At 34.7% G+C, this 24,501-nt stretch overlaps 1 protein-coding gene across 7 annotated transcripts in view; it reads left to right on the top strand.

Moving 5' to 3' along the window:
- The window catches only part of CNBD1 (cyclic nucleotide binding domain containing 1), a 644,932-nt gene that overhangs the window by 447,652 nt on the left and 172,779 nt on the right, over positions 1–24,501 (top strand). For all 7 annotated transcript variants that reach the window (XR_013528268.1, XM_078353604.1, XM_078353605.1 and 4 more), the window contains 2 exons: positions 10,071–10,180; positions 11,718–11,868. Coding sequence is in view for 6 of the 7 variants with exons in the window: in XM_078353604.1 (XP_078209730.1) it covers positions 10,071–10,180; positions 11,718–11,868 (261 nt within the window). In the remaining variant the exon portion in view is untranslated. The remainder of the gene's footprint in view (positions 1–10,070; positions 10,181–11,717; positions 11,869–24,501) is intronic.

The raw sequence follows: 24,501 nt of genomic DNA, 5'->3' as shown, positions 1-24,501 counted from the left end.
TTTGATGGGAATTATATTGAGTATATAAATTACTTTGGCCAGTATGGCCATTTTCACCATGTTGATTCTTCCCATCCATGAGGATGGAATGTTTTTCCATTCGTTTGTGTCCTCTCTTATTTCCTTGAGCAGTGGTTTGCAGTTCTCCTTAAAGATGTCCTTCATGTCCCTTTTTAGCTATATTTCTAGGTATTTTATTATCTTCATAGCAATTTTGAATGGGAGTTCATTCTTGATTTGACTTTCTGCTTGTCAGTTGTTGATGTATAGGAGTGCTTGTCATTTTGCACTTTGATTTTGTATCCTGAGACTTTGATGAAGTTGATTATCAGCTTGAGTTGTTTTTGGGATGAGAAAATGGGGTTTTCCAAATGTACTATTACATCATCTGCAGACACAGACAATTTGACTTTCTCTCTTCCTATTTAAATATGCTTTATTTATTTCTCCTGACTGATTGCCCTGGATAGAACTTCCAATACTATGTTGAATAGGAGTGGTAAGAGAGGGCATCTTTGTCCTGTGCTGGTTTTCAAAGGAAGTACTTCCAGCTTTTGCCCATTCAGTATGATATTGGCTGTGGAGTTGTCGTAAATACCTATTATTATTTTGAGATCTGTTCCATCAGTTCCTAGTTTACTGAGAGTTTTTTAAATGAAAAATTACTAATTTTATCAAAGGCCTTTTCTGTACCTATTGAGGTAATGATGTGGTTTTTGTCATAGGTTATGTAATGGATTATGTTTATTAATTTGTGTATGTTAAACTAGCCTTGCATCTCAGGGAAGAAGCCAACTTGATCATAGTAGATAAGCTTTTTGATATGCTGCTGGATTTGTTTTGCCAGCATTTTACTGAGGATTTTCATATCAATGTTCATCAGGGATATTGGCCTGAAGTTCTCTTTTTTGTTGTATCTTTGCCAGATTTTGGTATCAGGATGATGCTGGCCTCATAAAATGGTTAGAGAGAAGTTCCTCCTTTTCAACTGTTTGGAATAATTTTTGAAAGAATGGTACCAGCTCCTCTTTGTACGTGATAGAATTTGGCTGTGATTCCGTCTGATCCTAGGGTGTTTTTGGTTGGTAGGTTATTTATTACTGCCTCAATTTCAGAACTTTTTATTAGTTTATTCAGGGATTCATTTCCTCCTGGTTTAGTCTTGAGAGGGTGAATGTGTCTAGGAATTTATCCATTGCTCCTAGATTTTCTAGTTTATTTGCACAGAGGTATTTTGGCATTCTCTAATGATGGTTTGTATTTTTGTGGGGTCAGACGGCTTAGGCTGCAGGTAGCCACAGCAGTTGTGACGGTTGTTTCCTCGCCCTGGCTTTTGCTGATTCTAGCTGAGTGGCTGTTGAGAATCTGTGTGGCTCCATGGTTGCGACCCAAGGCCCTTGTGGTGTAGGTTTTTTAGTGTAAGTTTTCATTCTGTGGGTTGCACACTTTTGTGAGGAAAGTGCAGTTTTCCAGATGGGTGGCATATCTCACTCACTGCCTCCCTTGGCTGGGGGTGGGGTCTCCCCTGCCCCTTGTGGCTCTCAGGTGGGCACTGCACCACACTGCTCATTCTTCCCCTTCATTTGGCATGCCAGCTGCCTACTCAGTTCTAATGACAGAACCTGAATACCTCGGTTGCCAGGTGCAAGATTTGCAAGATTTGCATGCTGCTTTGTATCTTTTTGATGGGAGCCTTTAATGGCTGCAGCTTCTATTCAACCATCTTGGCCTCCAACAGTATTTATTAGTTTTCTATTTGTCACCCTTGTTTTTCTATTTTTGTCTTCTACACTGTCTTTGACTTTTCCAATTTTATTATTTTATATGATTTTATTTTTTGTATCCTCACTTAGCATATCAGGTGTACCTAAATTATTTCTTCTCTCCCTTTCTTTTATATCATTGTTATAATTAATTTCACTTATACATAAGCATAAATATCTACTCTCTGATGCTCTTCCTTCCATTATGTAGATATGAGTTTCTGTTTTATATCATGTTCCTTTTCTCTAAACACTTCTTTTAATATTTCTTACAAGGCAGCCTGCTGGAAACAGATTCTCTCATTTTTTGAGAAACTAATTGTTTCTTCTTCACTTCTGAAGGATAATTTTTCAGGTTACATAATCAAAGGTTTGTGTTTTCATTGTTTTTTTTGTTTTTTTTTTTCTCAACATGTTAAATACTTTATTTCAACCTCTGCTTACTTGCATGTTTTCTGAGGAGAAGTCAGATGTAATTCTCCTCTATAGGTAAGGTATTTTTTATTCTCTGCCTTCTTTCCTTTTTAAAAAATTGTTTTTTCTATTTTGAAAAGTATATACCTAGATATGTTTTGTTGTTACTGTTGTTGTTTGGTGGGTTGGTTTTCATTTTTGTTTCTGAGCTTCTTTGATCTGTGGTTTGATCTCTGACATTCATTTGGAGACATTTTCAGTCATGTTAGTGTGTCTTGTAATTTTTCTTCATAGCCTGACATGACATACTGGATAGAAGACACTACTATAAATAGACCTTTAGTAATGTGGTAACATGTGTGGGTAAGGGGAAGTGCTCTTAATCCTGTATTTAGATCTCAGTGTTTTAGTGACCCCCATGTCTCTGAACTGTGAACTTCATATATGCATCACAGTTTTCCTTTAGGTGAGATCAGATGCCTCAAGTGGGCTGGAGTTTGGTATTTTGTTTTCTCCAAGTGGAAAGCTACAGTTAGAGTTAAATGTTTTTCTTCCCTCAAATCAAGTGGATTAGACTTCAATTAAATCATATCTCCAGAGAGAAGTCCTTGTTAAGGTGAATGAAATGCTTTGAAGTATTTCAAATTGTTCTTCCCCTCTCCACACTGGAAGAAGAGAGTGATTACTATCTGATATTTGCTGTAAGTACATGGTAGAACTCCAGGATGTAAAAACTCCCAAAAAATGTGAGCATCATAATGATGGAGTCTCCCTGGAGTTTTTATGTGTCAGGCTGGCCCACACTAAGCTCCAACAATTTGTCAGTTACAATTCATATTTCCCTATCCTTACATTTCACCTTGTGGGTTTCTGCTGTATTAAATTTTGATTCTGTTTTGTCTATCAATTTCTCTAATTTCTGAAATTATTCCAATTATTGTGAAATTAAGCCAGCAAGTCATTATTTCACATAATAAAAAAATTAATCATATTGTATACTTGGTACAAACGAGTGAATGCATTGTATAGTACCATCCATGTACTTCCTTTGACCAGTTCAATTAATAGTGCTTATTCATCTCTGAAACAATGCTGCTTAGATAATTGAGCTGAAATCACTATAGTAGGCAGTGTTAGGATGAAGTAACTAATCAGTGTATCAGTATTAATTGGATAGTTACCTAGTTACCATGATTAACTAGAATGTATGCCAAAATATCATTACCAAAACTGAATATATAGAAACTTCTCCTTTTGACACAAATATGAAAATATTTTCCTTCTATTCATTTTGTACTAGTTATAATCCACCATCCCTTACACATTAAGCTAGATTATCTCTTTTGATATTCTAACAAATCCTGTGTCACAAAGTCATTTAAATACTTCAGCTAAAAAAGAAGAATTTCGATTCCAAATGTCAGGCTGAACATACTTTCCTTAACACACTGTGTCTTATGGAAATGAAGTATACACACTTATCTATTTAAATACATCCTTCCATATGTATTTAGATTCAACATAGTACTAGGAAAAAATGAAGGGTTATATTAGTGAACCAGAGATATTTTTGGAATTTGGTAAGACTACAATTCTTATGTTACTTGAAATGTTTACCTTTTAATGTTTCTACTTGCTTAGCATCTAATCCATCATTTGGTACTGCCATTTAAATTCTTTTTTGCTGCTCTACCCCTCCTGCATAGCCAGAAGCCACCCACGTCTGAATCACTTGTCTTCATTTATTTTGACTGTGGTACCTTAAATGTAATTGACTTTGGATCAAATGTCAGTCTTTTACTCAAAACCTTCAGTTTTCATTTCAAGCAATCAATAAGTCATAATTCATATAACCAATAACTAATTGTTCAAAATAATGAGAAGTATTATTTAAAATAGTGTCAGAGTTTTAGAGATTCAAACATTAACTCACCAAGAAAAGTATTGAAAGTGCAAGCCCTTTATGAAGCGAACATAAAAAAGGCTTGAATATAAAAATTAAATTGGAATATCAAAAACACAAAATTCCACCAAAACAAGTTATGATTTCAACAGAGTATCAATAAAAATCTTGATGAGTATACCCAGAGTAATTAAATCTGTAGACTACTGAAAGTAAAAACCATTTAAGGACTATACAGACCTTGCATAAAGAGGTAACTGTTTAATTTCTAAACTTTGATTAAAATAAACAAATATTCAAATGTATAGTTGTTTGAAATGGGAATGTATTGGTTGTGTTACAGTTTCATGGCCCTGATTGTAATATAAAAAATCATGTTATACTTAATTATCTTCATAAAATTTGAGAATCCATGTTTTATTTCTGTTTAATACTTAATTCAATTTATAGTACTTTTATTTTACTGATTAAATTTCCATTTGGTTACTTTTTACAATCCAGTTGACCAATTATGAGTCTTTTGTTTCCCATAGTCTTATTTTGTATTTGTTATTCGATCATTGTGATCTCTCTATGTATGTGTATAGTTGCTACACATAGAAAGTATTCAGAAATATGTATAATAGTGTGTCTGCATATATGTATATGTGTATGTAGACATGTTTTTTTTAAGAGTCTAGTGACTATGTGCTGTTATACTAATACATTTGATAATACAGTATATATTTCATTGAGAGTTTATATTCCCTAAAATAGCATTTTATTATATATAGAGAGATTCTTCGAAGCTTGGGATGAGGTTGATTCATTCAGAAACAATTTGTTTTCCTTTATTCTAAGCATTTAATGTCACTAAAACCCACTATGGTTTGAAAATAAATGTTTAGTTGAAGGATTTTATTGCCTTACAGGTGGTGTGGATTCTAGCCCCAATAAGCTTATGGTGAGAAATTTTCAGAGGCTTGTTACCTTATTCTTTTTTCATTCAATTCAGAGCCAGGACCAAGAGAGGAAGATATCTCCAAGAACTCTTTCTCTGCAGTGAGCTTTTTTCCAGTTCACCCATGAAAGTATCACTCTATGGGGGCTTATGTAGGAGGATTTTCACATTTGATCTTTCACACATACTTTGCTACTGTCTTTAGGGCTTTCTTACCCACCCCCAGTCAGATCTAACTGTACGCTTTCTTTTTATTCATGGTTTTTGAGAAATTCTGTTGCTGTTCTGCCACTTCATATAGTTTTAAATATTTTATACAGAATTTTTAGTAGGGCTACTTAGGGAAGGGCTTCAGAAAAATCTAAGCCACCATAAGAAAGCCACCATAAGCTTTCTTTTATGCTCAAGGAAGCCTTTGTTTAATATTGAGATTCTTGAGACTATGCATTCATTCAACAAATATTTGTTGAGTGGCTATATGCAGATACATGAGTAACCAAAAGATGAAGATAAATTAGGATGAAGCTTGCATCCTAATGGCTAGAAAATATAATGCACAATAAGTGCAGTAAACAAATCAGTAACTTAGAAAATAGTTTGATGGCAACACAGACCTTGGAGATAGGGACAGAGAAGGAGAAAAAACTAGAAGGAGCAGGTTAAACCACAGTATACAGTATTCATGGCGATCTCATTGAGAATTTGAGATTTGAGCAAAGATTTAAAGTTGGTAAGAAAGATGAGATGAATATACGTCTTTCTTGGTTATTAGGCTGGGCATCAAATCTGGAAAATCTCTTCTTTCTTGATCTATGGATGGCTCCATAGCCCTAGCCTTTGTCCTATGTTGCCTACTGGGCAGGGGAGGATGGGGTAAATGTGGGAGCAATAGATAGTAAGAGGAGATCTCCAACATCAAATACTAGCCTTCTTCATTTTCCCTATTTTGCAGTGAGTAACCATATTCTGATAATTTCTGTGACACAATTCTATTCTCTGAGGCATATTCAAAATTTAATTTTTAAATTCATATTTCTGTAGATTTCCTCATATTTGTTTATAACTGTTTTCTAAATCATACATTTGTAACATTAGATTAATGTATGTTTATTTTTCATATGCCAAGTGACAGGCACTTAATATACAAAGGATATTTTATGTTTAGTATTCATTCTTTAGGATAACAATCTCCCCTAATGTGCGAATTCAGAAGGCATTGTATAATTGGAAATCAATCAAAACTGCTTCTTCTCAGATGCACTTATATTGAAGAATTTGATATACAGGGCTATAAATGCTATACATATTTATCTGAAAATATACATTTTTAATAATAAAGAGGTAGTGTTTAATAGTGAGTAAAGTATTGATGTTTACAGGGCATTTGCTTTGGTATGGACCATTACAGAGGGAGTAAATATAAAGCCCTTTCTAACCAAGTTCTTTCATAACATTTTTAAAGCAAACTGTATACATTTGGAAGGAGAATATATTCAGAAAAAAATTCTCAAAAGGGAAAATAAAGTTCAAAGATAACATTAATTGATACTATTATTTTATACTTTTCTTCCTCTAGTTGTTTATCTTTACAAGGAGAGGAATCCATTCAGCTAATGCATGTCATGCTCAAAGTTGCCACAGCATTGTTGATTCTGAGATATATTCCTGTTCCAAACCTGTTTTGCTATGTTAGGCAAAGAGACTGAGGTTTATCTTAAAATAAGAGGATGCCCTTTAATAATCTCTCTAATCATTAGTTTCTATTTAAACTGAGACCTTTCTGTCCCAGTGCTGATTCTAATTGCCAACAGGGAATTATTCCTCTTATCATAACTTCTTTTAGCTGACTTTAGAATTAGAATAAAATGGTTTTATTAGACTTGGGATTATTTTTGGGCATATGATAAACAACAAAGAAAAGGAATAATGCCTGATGTTTAATTTTTGTGAATCTCACTGATATTCTTCTTTTCGTTTGCCCTACAACAAAATCAAGTTTGTTCTGTTCACAGTGATTAATACTTTCTGGTCTTATGAGTCTGAGTCTTGCTTGATAAGGCTATTTAAAATATGTCTTTTAACTACAAATTCAACTATATTTTGTAAACATAAATGAATATGACCTTGAGATAATAATAAGTAAAATTTGGTCTATATAGTTCATGATTAAATCTTCTCATATAAAAGTGTTATAATTCTACAGATTATCATATGTTATTTGTCATTTTCTATATAATGCATGAAGAAAGGGTATGCAAACAACATTTATATTGACAGTATAAGTTCTTAGAAATGGAAAACATAATCAGAGGCTGAATGAATAAAATTAGGAACAACAATGAGGGTGTGGAGTAACTGCATGATTCTGTTTCTAGTCCCAAACAGTAATATTAATACTTAAATTTTCTTATTTATGTGTGAAGATACAATTTTTTTTTTTTGACACGGAGTCTCACTCTGTTGTCCAGGCTGGAGTACAGTGACATGACCTCCACTCACTGCAACCTCCACTTCCTGGATTCAAGCTATTCTGCTTCAGCCTCCTGAGTAGCTGAGATTACACATGTGCACCACCATGTCCAACTAATTTTTGTATTTTTAGTAGAGATGGGATTTTGCCATGTTGGCCAGGCTCATCACGAACTCGTGACCTCAGGGATCTGCCCTCTTCAGCCTCTCAAAGTGCTCAGATTACAAGTGTGAGCCACTGAGCCCTTCCAGAAGATACAATTTTTATGTGTTATTAAATTCCAGCTTTTTACCTAGGTCAGAGGGGTTTTACTGTATTGTCTTCATTGAGATGAGCATTTTCTTTGATTATCATGGAACATAGACAATGATTCAGATAGCCGATTCCCCTTCTAGGGAATGAAACTGCATCAGAGATTTTGCAACAGTGGTTTGGCTTTTCCAATGTTGGCTTCAATTCAACACAAAGAAAATTTCCTGTGGTCCTTCTTCTTCTTTGGTGTTACATATGCTTCTCTGTGATCTACATAGGATTTGACTTTCAAGAACTATAGTAGTACAGATCTGATTGTTAAAAATAACGTACTTCATTAGTACATGTTTAAGTCCATTATTTTCTTATCTCTTCAAATTGTTAGAAGCCTCTAAGTCTTTCTTTATATCCTCACTGATGGGCTAAAAGAAGGTACATAGTTTCTACTATCATATGTTTGGATAGAGAAGTTTTTCTTAGTTTTAAGAGAAAAATCTGGGAGAAAATGTTTCACATAATTCTACACATTTGTTATCATTTACATCATAAGACAATTTTAATGTCATTTTCTGCTGTAAAAAACATAAGACAGCAGAAGAATTACCATAAATTTTTATTTAAACAAAATAAATGATTGATGACAGTTGAATAACCATTTAATTATTTACTATAAACTTTGAAGTAACTGTTACATGAGGAGAAAAAGATAGACTATCCTCATAAACATGCCAGAAAAATCATTGAATCCCACTTCAAAATATCCTGAATTACTTTTTTCATTCTATGATTATTTTTTGCTTGTGGTAAATTATATTTAACAATAGTTACTGTGTTCTTATTTTAACCATAATTTCTAAAGCACCATGCTAGCTCTAGCTTCTTTATTATTTTGGTAATATCAATAATCTTTGTCATGTTTATGTATGCTCCTTTTTGCTAGAAAACAAATGGAAATGCCTTCAAGTGTTCAAAAAACTTGTTTTTAATAGTCTATATACTTTATAAATTATGAAAAAGTTGTATATATGTCTTTATATTTAGGTTGCTACTGCTGTGTTTAAAGTTTTCAGAATTAAATATTGATATGTTTTAGAATTCATAAAGTAGAAAATAATTTGAAATACTAATTTTAATGTATATGTTGCCAATTAAGTATTTAAATCATGTTGATAATTTAAAATGTTATGTAGATCAAGTGATTTTTATTTTAATACATTGATAGTTATAAAACTATAATAGAGTTCACCTTCAAATATATCTTGGCTTTAGGGTGACTTTACAAGTTTAAAAGAATAATAATAACATTGATATATTGTAACAACATGATTTATTGTGTTATACTATACACCAAGTAACATGCTAAGTACTTTATGTGCCCATCACGTGCTTTATATCAAGTTTAAAGTAAGGACTCTTAATTTCATTTTAAAGATGAAAAATTGGAAACTTAGAGGGGCTGTGTTATTTATCTAAGGTGACATAGGAAGTAGTAGAGTAGGTTCAAACTGGGCCAATGTGGCCTCAAAGCACTTGCTTTTTTAACTACTATCTACTACTGTCATCAGTAGAGTGTTGGCCAAGATACAGGCCCTGGAGAGCCAATATTCAAATATTTATCAATATTTGTTCGTAAGTTTGTTATTAAGCTATCAGAAATTTGAAATGAGCCATGGTGGAAATATTTAAACCTTGGAACTCAGCAAATGCTACAGATCAAGGCTTCTTCCACAGCCCTCTTTCCTTCCTCCACTGCTCAGTTTACTAGCATATCAATGTCTTTACTGCCAAATTCTTGTCAGTGTTTACAACGTTGCAGGTGTTATGTTAGAGATATAAATACTGGGCATATATATATATATATGTACTTTTTTTTTTTTTTTTGAGACGGAGTTTCGCTCTTGTTACCCAGGCGGGAGTGCAACGGCGCGATCTCGGCTCATCGCAACCTCCGCCTCCTGGGTTCAGGCAATTCTCCTGCCTCAGCTTCCTGAGTAGCTGGGATTACAGGCACGCGCCACCATGCCCAGCTAATTTTTTGTATTTTTAGTAGAGACGGGGTTTCACCATGTTGACCAGGATAGTCTTGATCTCTTGACCTCGTGATCCACCTGCCTCGGCCTCCCAAAGTGCTGGGATTACAGGCTTGAGCCACCACACCCGGCCATTTTTTTAAATCTTGTGTTAAGTAAGTACTGTCTATAAACTGGAATCTATTAAGAAATTTACCATTAATAGTTATTGAATTAAATACATTATCTTTTATTGTTAATATATCTAAAATAATTCCTTAACCACAAGAATGTGTGAAATGAACTCTCTTCTTTTCAGTGATAGTGAAAAGTGGAAATATAATTTCTTTTGTGGGTTATATTAACTCCGGATGCTGTAACATTTACAGAAATATTATAGGATTTGTGAAACTACAGTCAAATAAAGTGGTAAGTTTTCAATTTATGCATTCTTTGTAATCAATTAATCTAAAGAATAAAGAGGGAACATCTTTCATGTACTTACTGGACATTTATTTGTAACACTTTGTGAAATTCCTCTTCAATTTTTTGAAATTTTTGTGTTTATTTTGTTTAGTTTTAAGATATAAGAATATAAGTTGTAAGATATATTGATTTGTAAGATATACAAATGACCAATGAATAGAGTAAAATATGTTCTACATTCTTATTCATCAGAGAAATGCAAATTAAAACCATAGCGAGATACTATTACAAACATATCAGATTGGCTAAGATGCACTCAATCAATTGACCTAATTCCACTTTAGATAAATTTTTCCAGAGAAGTGAAAACACATGTATACACAAAGACTACATGAATTCTTACAAACTAAAAACTGGAAGTAATCCAAATGTCCACTGACAGTTGAATGGATAGAAATGTTATGGTATATTTATACTATAAAATGCCACACAGCAGTAAAAATAATTATGGATACTTCTAAGGATCTCAAACATTATGTTGGGCCAAAATGCCAAACCCAAATGAGCATATTCTATATAATTCCATTTTTAGAAAGTTCTAGAATTGGCAACAATATGTAATTATTGTGATAGAAAAGTTAGAACTAATAATTAGTTGGTCAGTCTTCAATGGAATTCAATTAAATATGTAAACTAACTTGAATTCTGCTGCACTAGTCATATTCAGTGTAAATTTTGCCATTTATATTGGTGCACATATTCAATTTATATTGGATTTGACTCCAGGATACGTAGTAAAGGAATTCGCCTCTTCCAAGTTCTTGTAAATCTCCTACCCTGAGGGCTACATTCTCTTAATATATCTTAGTGCTCACCAACTCCTAGCAAATCTCCCAGCAAAGGTAATTTGAAGTCTCAACATTTTCTCCAGAATCATTCATACTGAAACTCCTGTAGGTCCTTCTCCACAACGTCTCTTATTTGAATCAAAATTTCTGGTCAAACTCATTTTCCATATGTTTTTTTGTTACTTAAAGAGAAAAGACAGGGAATAGTCCCTCCTCTTTTATTTACTACCATCAGTTCTGGTCCTGACCTTTTCTGCTTATTTTCCTTCTTCGTGGTGGGTTCAACAAGAGTGCCTTGTGACTGGGGCTGAGGTAAAAAATGGTAGTTGACAAAACTTCCTACATGAAACTATGCTCACAAAATGATATCCTAGATCCTTCGAAAGTGGAATTAGTTCAGTATTTCCCAAACATCTTTGTGGATTCTAAATGACAATGCTTTCAATTACCTTAGATATGCCTAAGTTGTCTATGAATTTTCTATTGCTTTAATATAATTGAAACACATATAAGTACATTTTTCTCTAATTTGAATAAAATTGATAGTTTATTTTAAAGATTTTATAGTAAAATGATTTATGAGTGAGTTTCTGATAAAAATACTGATTCATTACATGAAAGCAATTGCATTAAACATCACACACACACACACATATATATATATATATATATATATATTTTGTTTTTTACAGAAAAAAGCTAGAAAACTTGTTTATATGGGTAAACTTAAGGAGAAGGAATCCTTTGGTGAGATTAGCGTCCTTCTTCAAGTTCCTTTCACATGCACAATAATTACCGAAAAAGAGGTTGAGATGGCGATTATTGAAGATAAGGACCTATTTGGTAAGTGCATAAATACCTTTAACTGTTACGCCATTTCATTGGATAAGAGTTTTAAAAGAGCAGAGATATTTCACAGACAAATTGGGATACTCAAGTGAGTGTGCGTATGTATGTTATGTACAAAGACAACATAGCTATACACAGCCCTTTTATAATATCATATTTTGAATTAATTGTGCTAGTATTAGACTATATTAGCAATATTTCAAAACACCTTGTTTTGAAATTGCTAAAATATCTGCCAGTTCCCAGGTTACCATTAATAGCAACAGTCCCTTCTTTTCTGGGACACCCTCTGGCTTTCATTTCTAAGGTTATTGCTTTTATGTTTTTGGTTCAGGTCAAGTATGTAACATCTTCAATGTTCAATTAAGATCAAGCATATATGAAAATCTAAGGCTGGTAGTATTTAAAACTTTATCTAAAAATTTAGAGCTCTAGTAATAATAACAGAGTAATAATGCAGCCACCTATGTTCAGCCCTCCAAGTATTATAAATGCTCAAATAGGAAATGCAATTATGAAGGAGAAATGAATAGAAGCTAATAAGTTGTAACATAGTAGGATATTAAAGGAAATTGTAGTTATGTACAATAAAAATGGTAATACAGGATGAAAGAAGAGACATTTGTAGAAATTACCATGGGTGAGAGGTATGTTTGAACAAACTGAATTGAAAGATTTTTATGATAAACCATGTATGATTTGACTGAATACTGTTACCCTGCATTTCAATTACTTTTTATGTCTCTGACATGATTTGTATGTTTGTCCTTTCCAAATCTCATGTTGAAATGTCATTCTTAATGTTGGAGGTGGAGCCTAATGGGAGGTTTTGGGTCAAGGGGATGGATCCCTTCTGAATGGCCTAGTGTCCTCATTGGGTAATAAGTGAATTCTCACTCTATTAGCTCGTGAAAGAGCTGGATGTTTAAAAGGGCCTGGCATCTCTCTCTTGCTCCTTCTCTCACCATGTGACATACCTGCTCTCCTTCCATCTTCCACCATGAATAAAAGCTTCCTGATTCCTCACCAGAAGCCAAGCAGATGTTGTTGCCATGCTTCTTGACCCTGGAAAACTGTGAGCCAAATAAACTTACTTTCTTTATAAATTACCCACCCTCAGGTATTAATTAATGACAACATAAAACTGACTAATACAGATGTGGGGCATTGCCGTAAAGATACATGAAAAAGGGAAGCAACTTTGGAACTGGGTAGCAAGCAGATGTTGGAAGACTTTGAAAGTATCAGAAGAAGACAGCAGATGAGGGAAAGTTTGAAACTTCTTTGGACTGGCTAAATGGTTGTGACAAAAGTACTGACAGAAAAATGGATAGTGAAGGCCAGGTTTATGAGGCCTTAGACGGAAACAAGTAATCTACTGGAAAATGAAATAAAGGTTATTCTTGTTATGCCTTAGCAAAAATCTTGGCTGCATTGTGTACATGCCCTAAAGATTTGTGGAAGGTTAAACTTAAGAGTGGTGACCTAGGATATCTGGCAGAAGAAATTTCTAAGCAGCAAAACGTTCAAGAAGTGGCATGGCTGCTTCCAACAACCTATAATCATATATGAGCATAAAAAATGACTTAAAGTTGGAACTTATAATTGAAAAGGAAACAGAGTATAAAATTTGAAAAATTCAGATTTTCTCTGCCACTCATGTGGCAGAAAAGGAAACTGCATTTTTAGAAGAGGAATTCAAATGAGTTGTGGAGTAACAACTTGGATTAGCTTAACTAAAAGGGAGACAAGTGTTAATATTCAAGATAATGGGAGAAAGTCCTCAGATGCATTTCAGAAATCTTGGAGACAGTTCCTCCCATCACAGACCCAGATACCTAGAAGGAAAGAATGGTTTAGGGGGCCAGGCACAAGGTACTGCTGCCCTGTGTCACCTCAAGATGCTGCTCTCAGAATCTGAGTAGTTCCAGCCTGGGATCAGAGCCTCAGATACAGTATGGGCTACTGCTCCAGAGAACGTAAGCTGTAAGTTTTTGTGGCTTCCACATGGAGTTTGGTCTGCAGATGTACAAAATGCAAGAGTGAAGGAAGCTTGCTAGATTCTACCTAGATTGAGGATGTATCAGAAAGCCTAGGTGCCTAGGGAGGAGGGTCCTGCCGGGGCAGAGGCCCCACAGAGAACCTCTACAAAGGAAGTGCCAAAAGGAAATTTGGATTGGAGCGACCACACAAAGTCCCCATCAGGGCACTGTCTACTGAGCTGTAAGAAGTGGGCTGCCACCCTCCAGACCTGAGAATGGTAGAGCCATGGGCAGCTTGTACCCTGAGCCTGGAAAAGCTGCAGGCATTTTACACCAACCCATGAAAGAAGCCACATGGACTGCATCCAGCAAAGCTGCAGGGGTGGAGCTTCCCAAGACCTTGGGAACCCACCCCTTGCAGCAGTGTATGCAGAATATGAGACATAGAGTCAAAGGAAATGATTTTGGAGCTTTAAAATTGTAATACCTGCTCTTTGGGGTTTCAGACATACATGGGGAATGTCCCCCCCCCCTTTTGGATTATTTCTCTCTTTTGGAATGGAAATGTTTCTCTGATGCCTTCACTAGCACTGTATCTTGAAAATTAATACTTTGTTTTTGCTCTTACAGGCTCATAGGTAGAATAAATGTGTCTCAAGTCTTAGATGAAACTTTGGACTTTGGACTTTTGAATTTATGCTAGAATGAGTTAAGACCAGGGGACTGCTGGGAAAGGGTGATTATATATTGCAGTGTGAGAAGGACACGAGATGTCAGAGGCCAGGGACAGAATGATATAGTTTGGAAGTTTGTTCCATCCAAATCTCAGGTTGAAGGGTGATCCTCAATGTTAGAGGTGGGGACTGGTGATGGGTGTTTGGGTTATTGGGGAAGATCCCTAATAAAGGGCTTGGCGTGATCCTCATGGTAATCAGTGAGTTCTTGCTCTGTGAGTTCACATGAGAGCTGGTTGTTTAAAGAAGCCTAGCACCTCCTTTTTTCTCTCTTGCTCCCTCTCTCTCACCATGTGACATGCCTGCTCCTTCTTTGTCTTCCACCATGAATAAAAGATTTCTGAGGCCTCATCAGTAGCCAAGAAGATACTGGTGCCATGCTTGTACAACTTGCAGAACTGTGAGCCAAATAAATCTCTTTCCTTTATAGATTACCCAGCCTTGGGTTTTTCTTTATAGCAATGCAAAACTGACTAATACAGTCTCTTATAGAAATTGTTACTAATATTTGCATAACACGAACTCAAAATTAAAAAATTAATCAAATTCATATGTCTACTTTTAAAAGTTGTAAATCTGAAATGACATTTATTAATTTTATTTGCTTTTGTGATATCCAAATACAACCCCCCTCAAGGTAATCATTGCTTCAAAATAATTACTAACCATCAATTAAAATTATAATATTCTCACTTAATATAAGCTATGTTTTTCTTTTCCTATATTAGTGATGTTAACTGGTGCAAAGCAAATACACTGTGGACTCTTTTATGTAAATCAACATTTCACACATTGTATTATTCAAAGTTCTTCAGAGAAACAGAACCAATAGGACATACATAAATATAAAAGAGGGGATTTATTATTGGGATTGGCTAATGTGATTGTAGAGGCCCTAAAGTTCCATGATATGCTGTCAGCAAGCTGGAGAATCAGAAAATCCAGTGGTATAATTCAGGTTGTGTCTGAATTCCTGAGAACTAGGGGAACTGAGGGTATAATCCCCAGTGTGAGGCCAAAGGCTTGAAATCTGAAGAAGGCAGACAGGGGGCACTTGTATTAAGTCCTGGAATCTGAAGGCCAGAGAAGAGGAATGCCAGTATTTAAGAACTGAAAAAGATGGCCATTGTAGCTTGAGAAGAGATAGAATTCCTCTGCCTTTTTAATTTATTGAGGCCCGCAATGGATTAGATGTTACCTGCCTGCATTAGTGTTGCTGGATTTTTCTTACTTCATCTACTGATATGATGCTAATCTCTCTAAAGTAAAACCCTCATAGATACATCTGGAAATATTTTACCAGCTATATGGGCATCCCTTAGCTCAGTCAAAGTGGCACATAAAATTAATGATCACATACAAAAGTGTTTCTTTCAGTCATGTAATACAATCTCCTTTGTCATTTGACAGCCTACAATTCAAATACTTGGCAAAGTATGGGATATCGTAATGTTTGTGTGTATACTATTTATATTTAAAATTCATTCCATAGCTTGTTCATTTACGAGTGATGTTTCAAAGCTGCTGACATGTTGTGTGACTTATTAAACATTTTCTAAATGGAAATGTGCTCGAGGACTAGATTTTTCTTGTTTTTTCACAATTTACAAGGAAATAAAATATTGTGTTTATTTCAGAAAGTATTTTATTTCTACATTCTAATATTTCATATTATATTCCAAGAGAATTGAAGGGTATTTTAAAGTGCTAAATAATTCTAATGAAAAATTAATGGTTAATTTTGCTGAAACAATTTTCTCACATGAAGAACAATGATATTAACATGCATTTAATCTGCTATATTTTGTCTCCATCCATTCTTTTATTATTCAAAATATAGATCCAATCTATATGAAATAACATAGGGCAGGACCCAGGAGAAAGTAAAATTTGTCTTAAAAATATTAAGTTGAAGACAAATGAAAATGCTGTGCTAGAAAACTCAGCATGAGCAAACTCCATGATATGTCATCTTGCTATCAAGTGTTATTATTAGCTGTTATATTACATAGGTGTTAGGAATAATAATTTAAATTTGAGAAGGTCCACTAAAAATAAACAAAATAAATAAAATCATTATGTTCCAATAAAATCTTCAATTATAAGTTGGTTATGTTGCCTTTACTTTCTAATTTTTCAAGAATTTTTAAATACAGTAATTCTCTTAGAACTATAAAGAAAATTACTGAAAAAATAAATTAATGCTTATTTTTCTCCAGGAATATAAGTCATACTCTCTATTTGGTCTCATATAAATCATGTAAAGATCCAGTTCCCTTTGAATGAATCAACAATATTTGGTAAATACCCAAAGAGAACAGTTTGCTCACTGTTCCTACACTTTAAGATAGGTAGAATAGAAACTAGAGAATATTAAAGACTTCATAATACTGGCGATTACAGATGCAACTGTCTATATATAAAATACAGTAAGATGGATAAAATAATTAGGTTTGTAATATTTAAAAGGATTTGAGGAATGATTTATATGTTCATTTAGGTGGTTAACTTTTGGAAGTTAGGAAATATCTTTTTTTAATCTATATGCATACTTCTCAGACGTTGCCTTGAATATCTAAATAAGAATGAGAGTAGCATTATTAAGCTTAAGCAAATATAAATTTCCTCTGTTTTTCACATGTTGCTGAGAATGTAATTTATTTGATTATTTTTATAAAGATAATATATTTTTGTCCACATGCAGAGCGTATTACTCAAGTCATTTAAGGTAAAGATAATTGCAAATCGACGTAACTGTTTTAATTTTACTAATGTCTGAAATTCTCATTCCACCATTTAAACAATTGTACTACTTTTGTAATGAGAAATAATTGCTTTTGATCTATAAAATGAATTACTGCTTCTTTTTATTCTATCTCATTCAACAATTTATGATTGAAAAATAAGGATAGCTAATGTACTTAACCTTCCTTACTCAAAAGGAAAATTTTAATTCCAAGGTGTTATTGGTATAAACTATCTGAAAGTTTCTGCTTGTTTTTAAAAAGAAAGAATTCTCAAAGACTATCTCTCATAATGCCTAATACGAAACATTGGAGGTCAGATTTTTTACTATAGACATATTTGTTAAGCATTTCTGGGACAATAAATATGTTCATATTCAAAAACTTCTTCCCAACATATTAGTATTTTACCTTAATGCTGAGACAATTTATAACCAAGATTCTCCCTGTTAAATTAATAAAGCTAAAATCAAAAGGATTTAAGCTCTAGAAATATTTGCCACAAAGAATACACTACTCTTTCCCCTTTTGTTTTTTTGCATTGTGATTTAAAAATTTGATATATGCAATTCCAAGTTAAAAATATGATAGGTCCCATTTGTCTATTTTGGCTTTTGTTGCCAATGCTTTTGGTGTTTTGTTCATAAAGTCCTTGCCTACTCCTATGTCCTGGATAGTTTTGCCTAGATTTCCTTCTAGGGTTTTTATGGTGCCAGGTCTTATGTTTAAGTCTTTAATCCATCTGGAGTTAATTTTAGTGTAAGGTGTCAGGAAGGGGTCCAGTTTCTGCTTTCTGCACATGGCTAGCCAGTTTTCCCAACACCATTTGTTAAACATGGAGTCCTTTCCCCATTGCTTGTTTTTGTCAGGTTTATCAAAGATTGTATAGTTGTATGTATGTTGTGTTGCCTCTGGTGCCTCTGTTTTGTTCCATTGGTCTATATCTCTGTTTTGGTACCAGTACCATGCTGTTTTGATTACTGTAGACTTGTAGTATAGTTTGAAATCCGGTAGTGTGATGCCCCCTGCTGTGTTCTTTTTGCTTAGAATTGACTTGGCTATGCGGGCTCTCTTTTGGTTCCATATGAAGTTCATGGTGGTTTTTTCCAGTTCTGTGAAGAAAGTCAATGGTAGCTTGATGGGGATAGCGACCTAATCAAACTCCACAGCTTCTTCACGGCAAAAGAAACAGTCACTAGAGTGGATCGGCAACCAACAGAATGGGAAAAAATTTTCGCAGTCTACCCATCTGACAAAGGGCTGATATCCAGAATTTACAAAGAACTCAAACAGATTTACAGGAAAAAAACAAACAAGCCCATTCAAAAGTGGGAAAACGATATGAACAGACACTTTACGAAAGAAGACATATATGAGGCCAACAATCATATGAAAAAATGCTCATCGTCACTGGTCATCAGAGAGATGCAAATCAAAACTGAGATACCATCTCACGCCAGTTAGAATGGCGATCATTAAAAAATCTGGAGACAACAGATGCTGGAGAGGATGTGGAGAAAAAGGAACACTTTTACACTGTTGGTGGGAGTGTAAATTAGTTCAACCATGTGGAAGACAGTGTGGCGATTCCTCAAGGCCTTAGAAATAGAAATTCCATTTGACCCAGCAATCCCATTACTGGGTATATATCCAAAAGACTATAAATCGTTCTACTATAAGGACACATGTACACGAATGTTCATTGCAGCACTGTTTACAATAGCAAAGACCTGGAATCAACCCAAATGCCCATTGATAATAGACTGGATTGGAAAAATGTGGCACATATACACCATGGAATATTATGCAGCAATCAGAAATGATGAGTTTGTGTCGTTTGTAGGGACATGGATGAATCTGGAGAACATCATCCTCAGCAAACTGACACAAGAACAAAAAATGAAACACCGCATATTCTCACTCATAGGTGGGTGATGAAAAATGAGAACACATGGACACAGGGAGGGGAGTACTAAACACTGGGGTCTATTGGGGGGAAAAGGGGAGGGCCAGTGGGAGGGGGAGGTGGGGAGGGATAGCCTGGGGAGAAATGCCAAATGTGGGTGAAGGGGAGAAGAAAAGCAAAGCACACTGCCATGTGTGTACCTACGCAACTGTCTTGCATGCTATGCTCATGTTCCCCAAAACCTAAAATCCAATAAAAAATTAAAAAATAAATAAATAAATAAATAAATATGATAGGACACTTATTTTTAAGTCAGATAAAAATACTTAGAAGTGTCTTTTCCTCTTATAATTTGTTTTATTTATTACTAATACATGATAAATTTTACAAATGCAAGTTACAAATTTGAGTTAAATTTCAGGATTTTTTTTTTTAAACAAACCTTTGACAATGAAAAAGTTTTAAACAAATCTTTGACAACCATTTCCTGGGTCAAATTTCTATTAAACTGTTTCTCAACATATTATTTTATTTCAGTATGTATTTTATAAACATATTAGACTGTTTCGTTAATGGGAAACCTAGCTAAATATTTTGAACATCTTGCTGACATTTGAAAGTAATTTTTACTTGGAGATATTAAGTTTATCTAAAAAACTATTGTATATCACAAATATTTATATGTGTGTTTTATACATATGTATATACACAGACACCTGAATGTGTGGAAAAGATAACATTACTCAGAAAATAATGTTGACCTTGATATTTTCGCCCAACAATATATATTTGACCACTCATAAACTTTGTAAAGTTTTTGGTTTCTTTTGTAAGAAGAAGTGGAAGTTTTTGCTCAAGTTTGGCTTTTTGATAATTTTTTTCTCTAACAAAGTATGAAACTATTTTTCTTTTTTATTTGTTTAATCTGATTTGCCTTTTTATATTCTATTTTTTAAATATTTTATTTTTTGCATTCAGAAGTACATGTGCAAGATTGTTACATAGGTAAACTCATGACTTGGGGGTTTGGTATCAGATTATTTTGTCACCTGGATGTCAAGCCTAATACCATTAGTTATTTTTCCTGATCTCCTCTCTTCCCACCCTCTTATAGGCCCCAGGGTGTGTTGTTCTCATTTATGTGTCCATGTGTTCTTATCATTTAGCTTCAACTTTTAAGTGAGAACTGTATTTGATTTTCTGTTCCTGCATTGGTTTGTAAGGATAATGGCCTCTGGTTCCATCCATGTTCCTGCAAAGGACATGATCTCATTCTTTCTTATGGCTGCATAGTATTTCATGGGGTATGTGTACCATATTTTCTTCATCTAATCTATTATTGATAGAAACTTAGGTTGATTGCTGTTATGAACAGTGCTACAACAAACATTGCTGTGCATGTGTCTTTATGATAGAATTATTTATATATATATATATATTTTTTTTGAGATGAAGTTTCGCTCTTGTTACCCAGGCTGGAGTGCAATGGTGCCACCTTGGCTCACTGAAACCTCCGCCCCCTGGGTTCAGGCAATTCTCCTGCCTCAGCCTCCCGAGTAGCTGGGACTACATGCAGGTGCCACCATGCCCAGATAATTTTTTTTTTGTATTTTTAGTAGAGATGGGGTTTCAACATGTTGAGCAGGATGATCTCAGTCTCTTAACCTTTATATTCTTTTGTGTATATACCAAGTGGTGAGATTGCTTGGTCAAATGGTAGTTCTTGTTTTATGTCTTTCAGGAATTGCCACACTGCTTTCTACACCAACAATGTATAAGTGTTCCCATTTCTTCATGATCTCATCAGCATCTTTTTTTTTTTTAACTTTTCAGTAATTCAGTCAGAATGACTATTCTGATATGTAATATGATATGTCATTGTGGTTTTGATTTTCTTTCCTCTAATGATTAGTGATATTGCGGAGTTTTTTTCATATGCTGTTGGCCATGTGTATGTCTTCTTTTGAAAAGTGTATGTTCATGTCTTTTGCTCAGTTTTTAATGATGTTGTTTGTTTTTTGCTTGTACATTTGTTTAAGTTACTTATAGATTCTGGATATTAGACCATTGTCAGATACGTAGTTAAACCATTTTAACTTATAGATGGCAGAGTTGATTTTAGCCTATAAAAAAGCTGCAGTAAGGCAGGGCACCGTGGCTCATGCCTATAATGCCAGCACTTTGGGAGGCCGAGGTGGGTGGATCATGAGGTCAAGACATTGAGACCATCCTGGTCAATGAGGTGAAACCCCGTCTCTACTAAAAATATAAAAATTAGCTGGGCATGGTGGCACGTGCCTGTAATCCCAGCTACTCGGGAGGGTGAGGCAGGAGAATTGCTTGAACTCAGAAGGTAGAGGTTGCGGTGAGCCGATATCATGCCATTGCACTCCGGTCTGGGTAGCAACAGTGAAACTCCATCTTAAAAAAAAAAAAAAAGCTGCAGTAAAATGTTTAATATCATGCTTTCATTTTCAGATTTTCTATACTTGAAACTACTTGTTCAACTGTAAAAGGTGATCCTTTATGAATTTTATATTGATTAATTCAATATAAAATTCTGTGTTTACATTGCCATGTAAGTCTAACAATAAGGTCCACTTGTAAGTAGATTTGTTTGTTATTGGTAACAATAGTCTAACACAATTTTGATGTATTTAGGTTAAAAAATTAAATATAACTTTGTTTTTCCATTGTAGAAAAATTTTAAAATTAATATTAATCTGGGTTTGTGAATGCCTCTATTAAAACATAATCAAAAGCAATTGTTAGATTTCCAATAAATAACTGGTTTGCTGAACAGTTACAATTCACAGGAAGTATTTACAAAGGAATTTTATCATGTCTCCCATATCCTTTATTATGTTTTTAGTTGAAGTTCTTTTCTTGCCCATTGAAAACTCAATGTAATGATTTTATAATAACTCTTAAGTCATAAAATGCCCTATAAGTCATTTTTAGTTGCCAAATATTCTCAATTGGGATAATAATAAATCCAGCCTAGTGAGAAGCAGGTATCCAGACTTCAGTGTAGGTTGATGGGCCAGCTATATGTGTGTATTAATCTCCTATTGCTACAGAACAAATTACCATAAATTTAGCAGCTTTACACAATACTCATTTATCATCTCACAGTTTTGTAGGTCAGATGTCTGGGCTGGTTCAACTGGTTCTATTCTTAGACTTTCACATGGCTAAAATCAAAGTGTTGGCCAAGCTGTGATCTAATTTTAGGGCTCTGGAAAAGAGTTCACCTCCAAGTCTATTCAAATTGGTAGATTTCATTTCCTTGCAGCTGCAGAACTTAGATTCCTGTTTTCTTGCTGGTTGTCACTGAGGGTCACTCTCAGCCATCAGAGGCTGCTCCATCCACCTGGCCCTCTCCAACTCAGCAAAGAAGTATTCCTTCTCTCGATTCTTTCTCATATTTCAAAACTTTCTCTTCCCTGCTAGCTGAAGAAACTCTGCATTTAAAGAATTCATGTGATTGCACTAGGCCCACCCAGATAACCTGCCTATTTAAGGGTAACTGGTTAGTATCCTTAATTACATCTGCAAAATCCCTGTAATATAACATAATCACAGGAGTAACTCCATGGGCTTAAGGTCATGGGGGTCACTTTAGAACTCTGCAATTGTACTGCTGGGGGTCAGCAGTGGGCAAGGAGAGCACGACAGGTATCTCTGCTTTCCACTGCCATCCCTAAGCTTTCTGTTTCTGTTTCTGATCTCTCTGCCATGGGGCAGCAAGGGGTACTGGAGAGAAGAGGATGGCAAACAAATAAGAAAGGAAGTGAAAATGTTCTTAATTGTTACTGTTATAAACTGTGTTTTCTCTATGTGTTTGACAGTTGTTTCAAGCTAAGCCTTTCTAGTGAGCACCTTGAAAGAGTTTTAGATATCCCTTAATGTTGGGGAAGAACCTTTTGCCTGTAATTCCTTAATAAGGTAATACATTTCCTCCCTGGGAATCCGGAAATAACTTAAAATTTCCTCTGCTGAGGGTACTTTACTCCCAGACTTCTTCTCACTGATATAATACCATTGGGATTTATCCTCTTTTACATGTGAGTTTATATCTGGCCTACATAGGACAGTCGGCCTAGGAAGAACCTCCTATATTATTTGTTCTGACAAACTTTTAGAGGGCAGGCCAGTTTCTAGGCAGCCACTTATGTAGCTTGTTTATCAGCTGTCAACTAGCCTGTCTCTTACCTTTATATGTCTTAAGATTTAGTCAGACAGTAGTATGCTCTACTGTGGCTTTTAACTTCTGAAAACTTATCTGAAACTCTCCAGGTGGGCTTTTTGAAGATTCCCCTCTTGCAGTTTAGGTGATAAATAGATAGTTCTCATTACATCTTTTTGCAGCTGTGATAGTGAGGCTTAGAACAGAACTCTCAGAGAAATCTGCTTCGAAAATCTTCTATTAATCTCTATTCTCAACATTTTTATACCTTCAGTGTACATGAAGGACTTGATTTCTTCTTCTTCCACATCTATTCTAAAAAATTGGGACCTTGTTATGAGATGCACTGCCTTGGGTTCTGAGTTGATTCTCCCACTTTTTAATCACCTTGGAGTATTCACTGTGTTCCCGGCATGATTCTACATACTTTGTATGTTTTATCTAATCAAATATTCACAACAACCCATTGAGGAATGTACATTTAATATCCCTGTTTTGTAGATCAGGAGACTAACATATAGAAAGGTTAAGTGTTATCAGTGTTCTCTATCCAAAGGCCATGAGGGACACTTCTATGGTTGACTGAATTGGGTTTGTTACTCATTGGAATGAGAGACAATATACACTATGGGGAACCATAGATTGTTTAAGCAAAAGGACATTAGAATAATATGTTATAGAATTTGTTTTAGTTGGGAGGTTTGAGAGATAGTCTAAGAAAGCAGAAGTTGTTCTAGATTGAATGCTGTCAAAAAGCAATATATCTTAATAAACCTTATGTTTTGGAAAGGCAGACTAGAGTGAAGATAAATATGTAATTAATAAAGAAGTAGATCAGGTATGGCAGCTCATACCTGTAAATCTAGCATATTAGTCCTGTATTTCCAGCTACTTAGGCTACTGAGGCAGTAGGATCCCTGAGCCAGGAGTTCAAGGCTGCAGTGAGCTGTGATTGAGCCACTTCACTCCAGCATTGGTGACCGAACCAAAACCTATCTAAAAAAGAGAAAGCAATAGAAAGAAAGAGACAGACAGACAGACGCACACAAACACACAAACACACACACACACA

Source organism: Callithrix jacchus, chromosome 16, assembly GCF_049354715.1.
Source record: "Callithrix jacchus isolate 240 chromosome 16, calJac240_pri, whole genome shotgun sequence".
NCBI lineage: Eukaryota > Metazoa > Chordata > Mammalia > Primates > Cebidae > Callithrix > Callithrix jacchus.
Note: the sequence above shows the minus strand (reverse complement) of the source record. Positions and strands in the feature narration are given on the sequence as shown.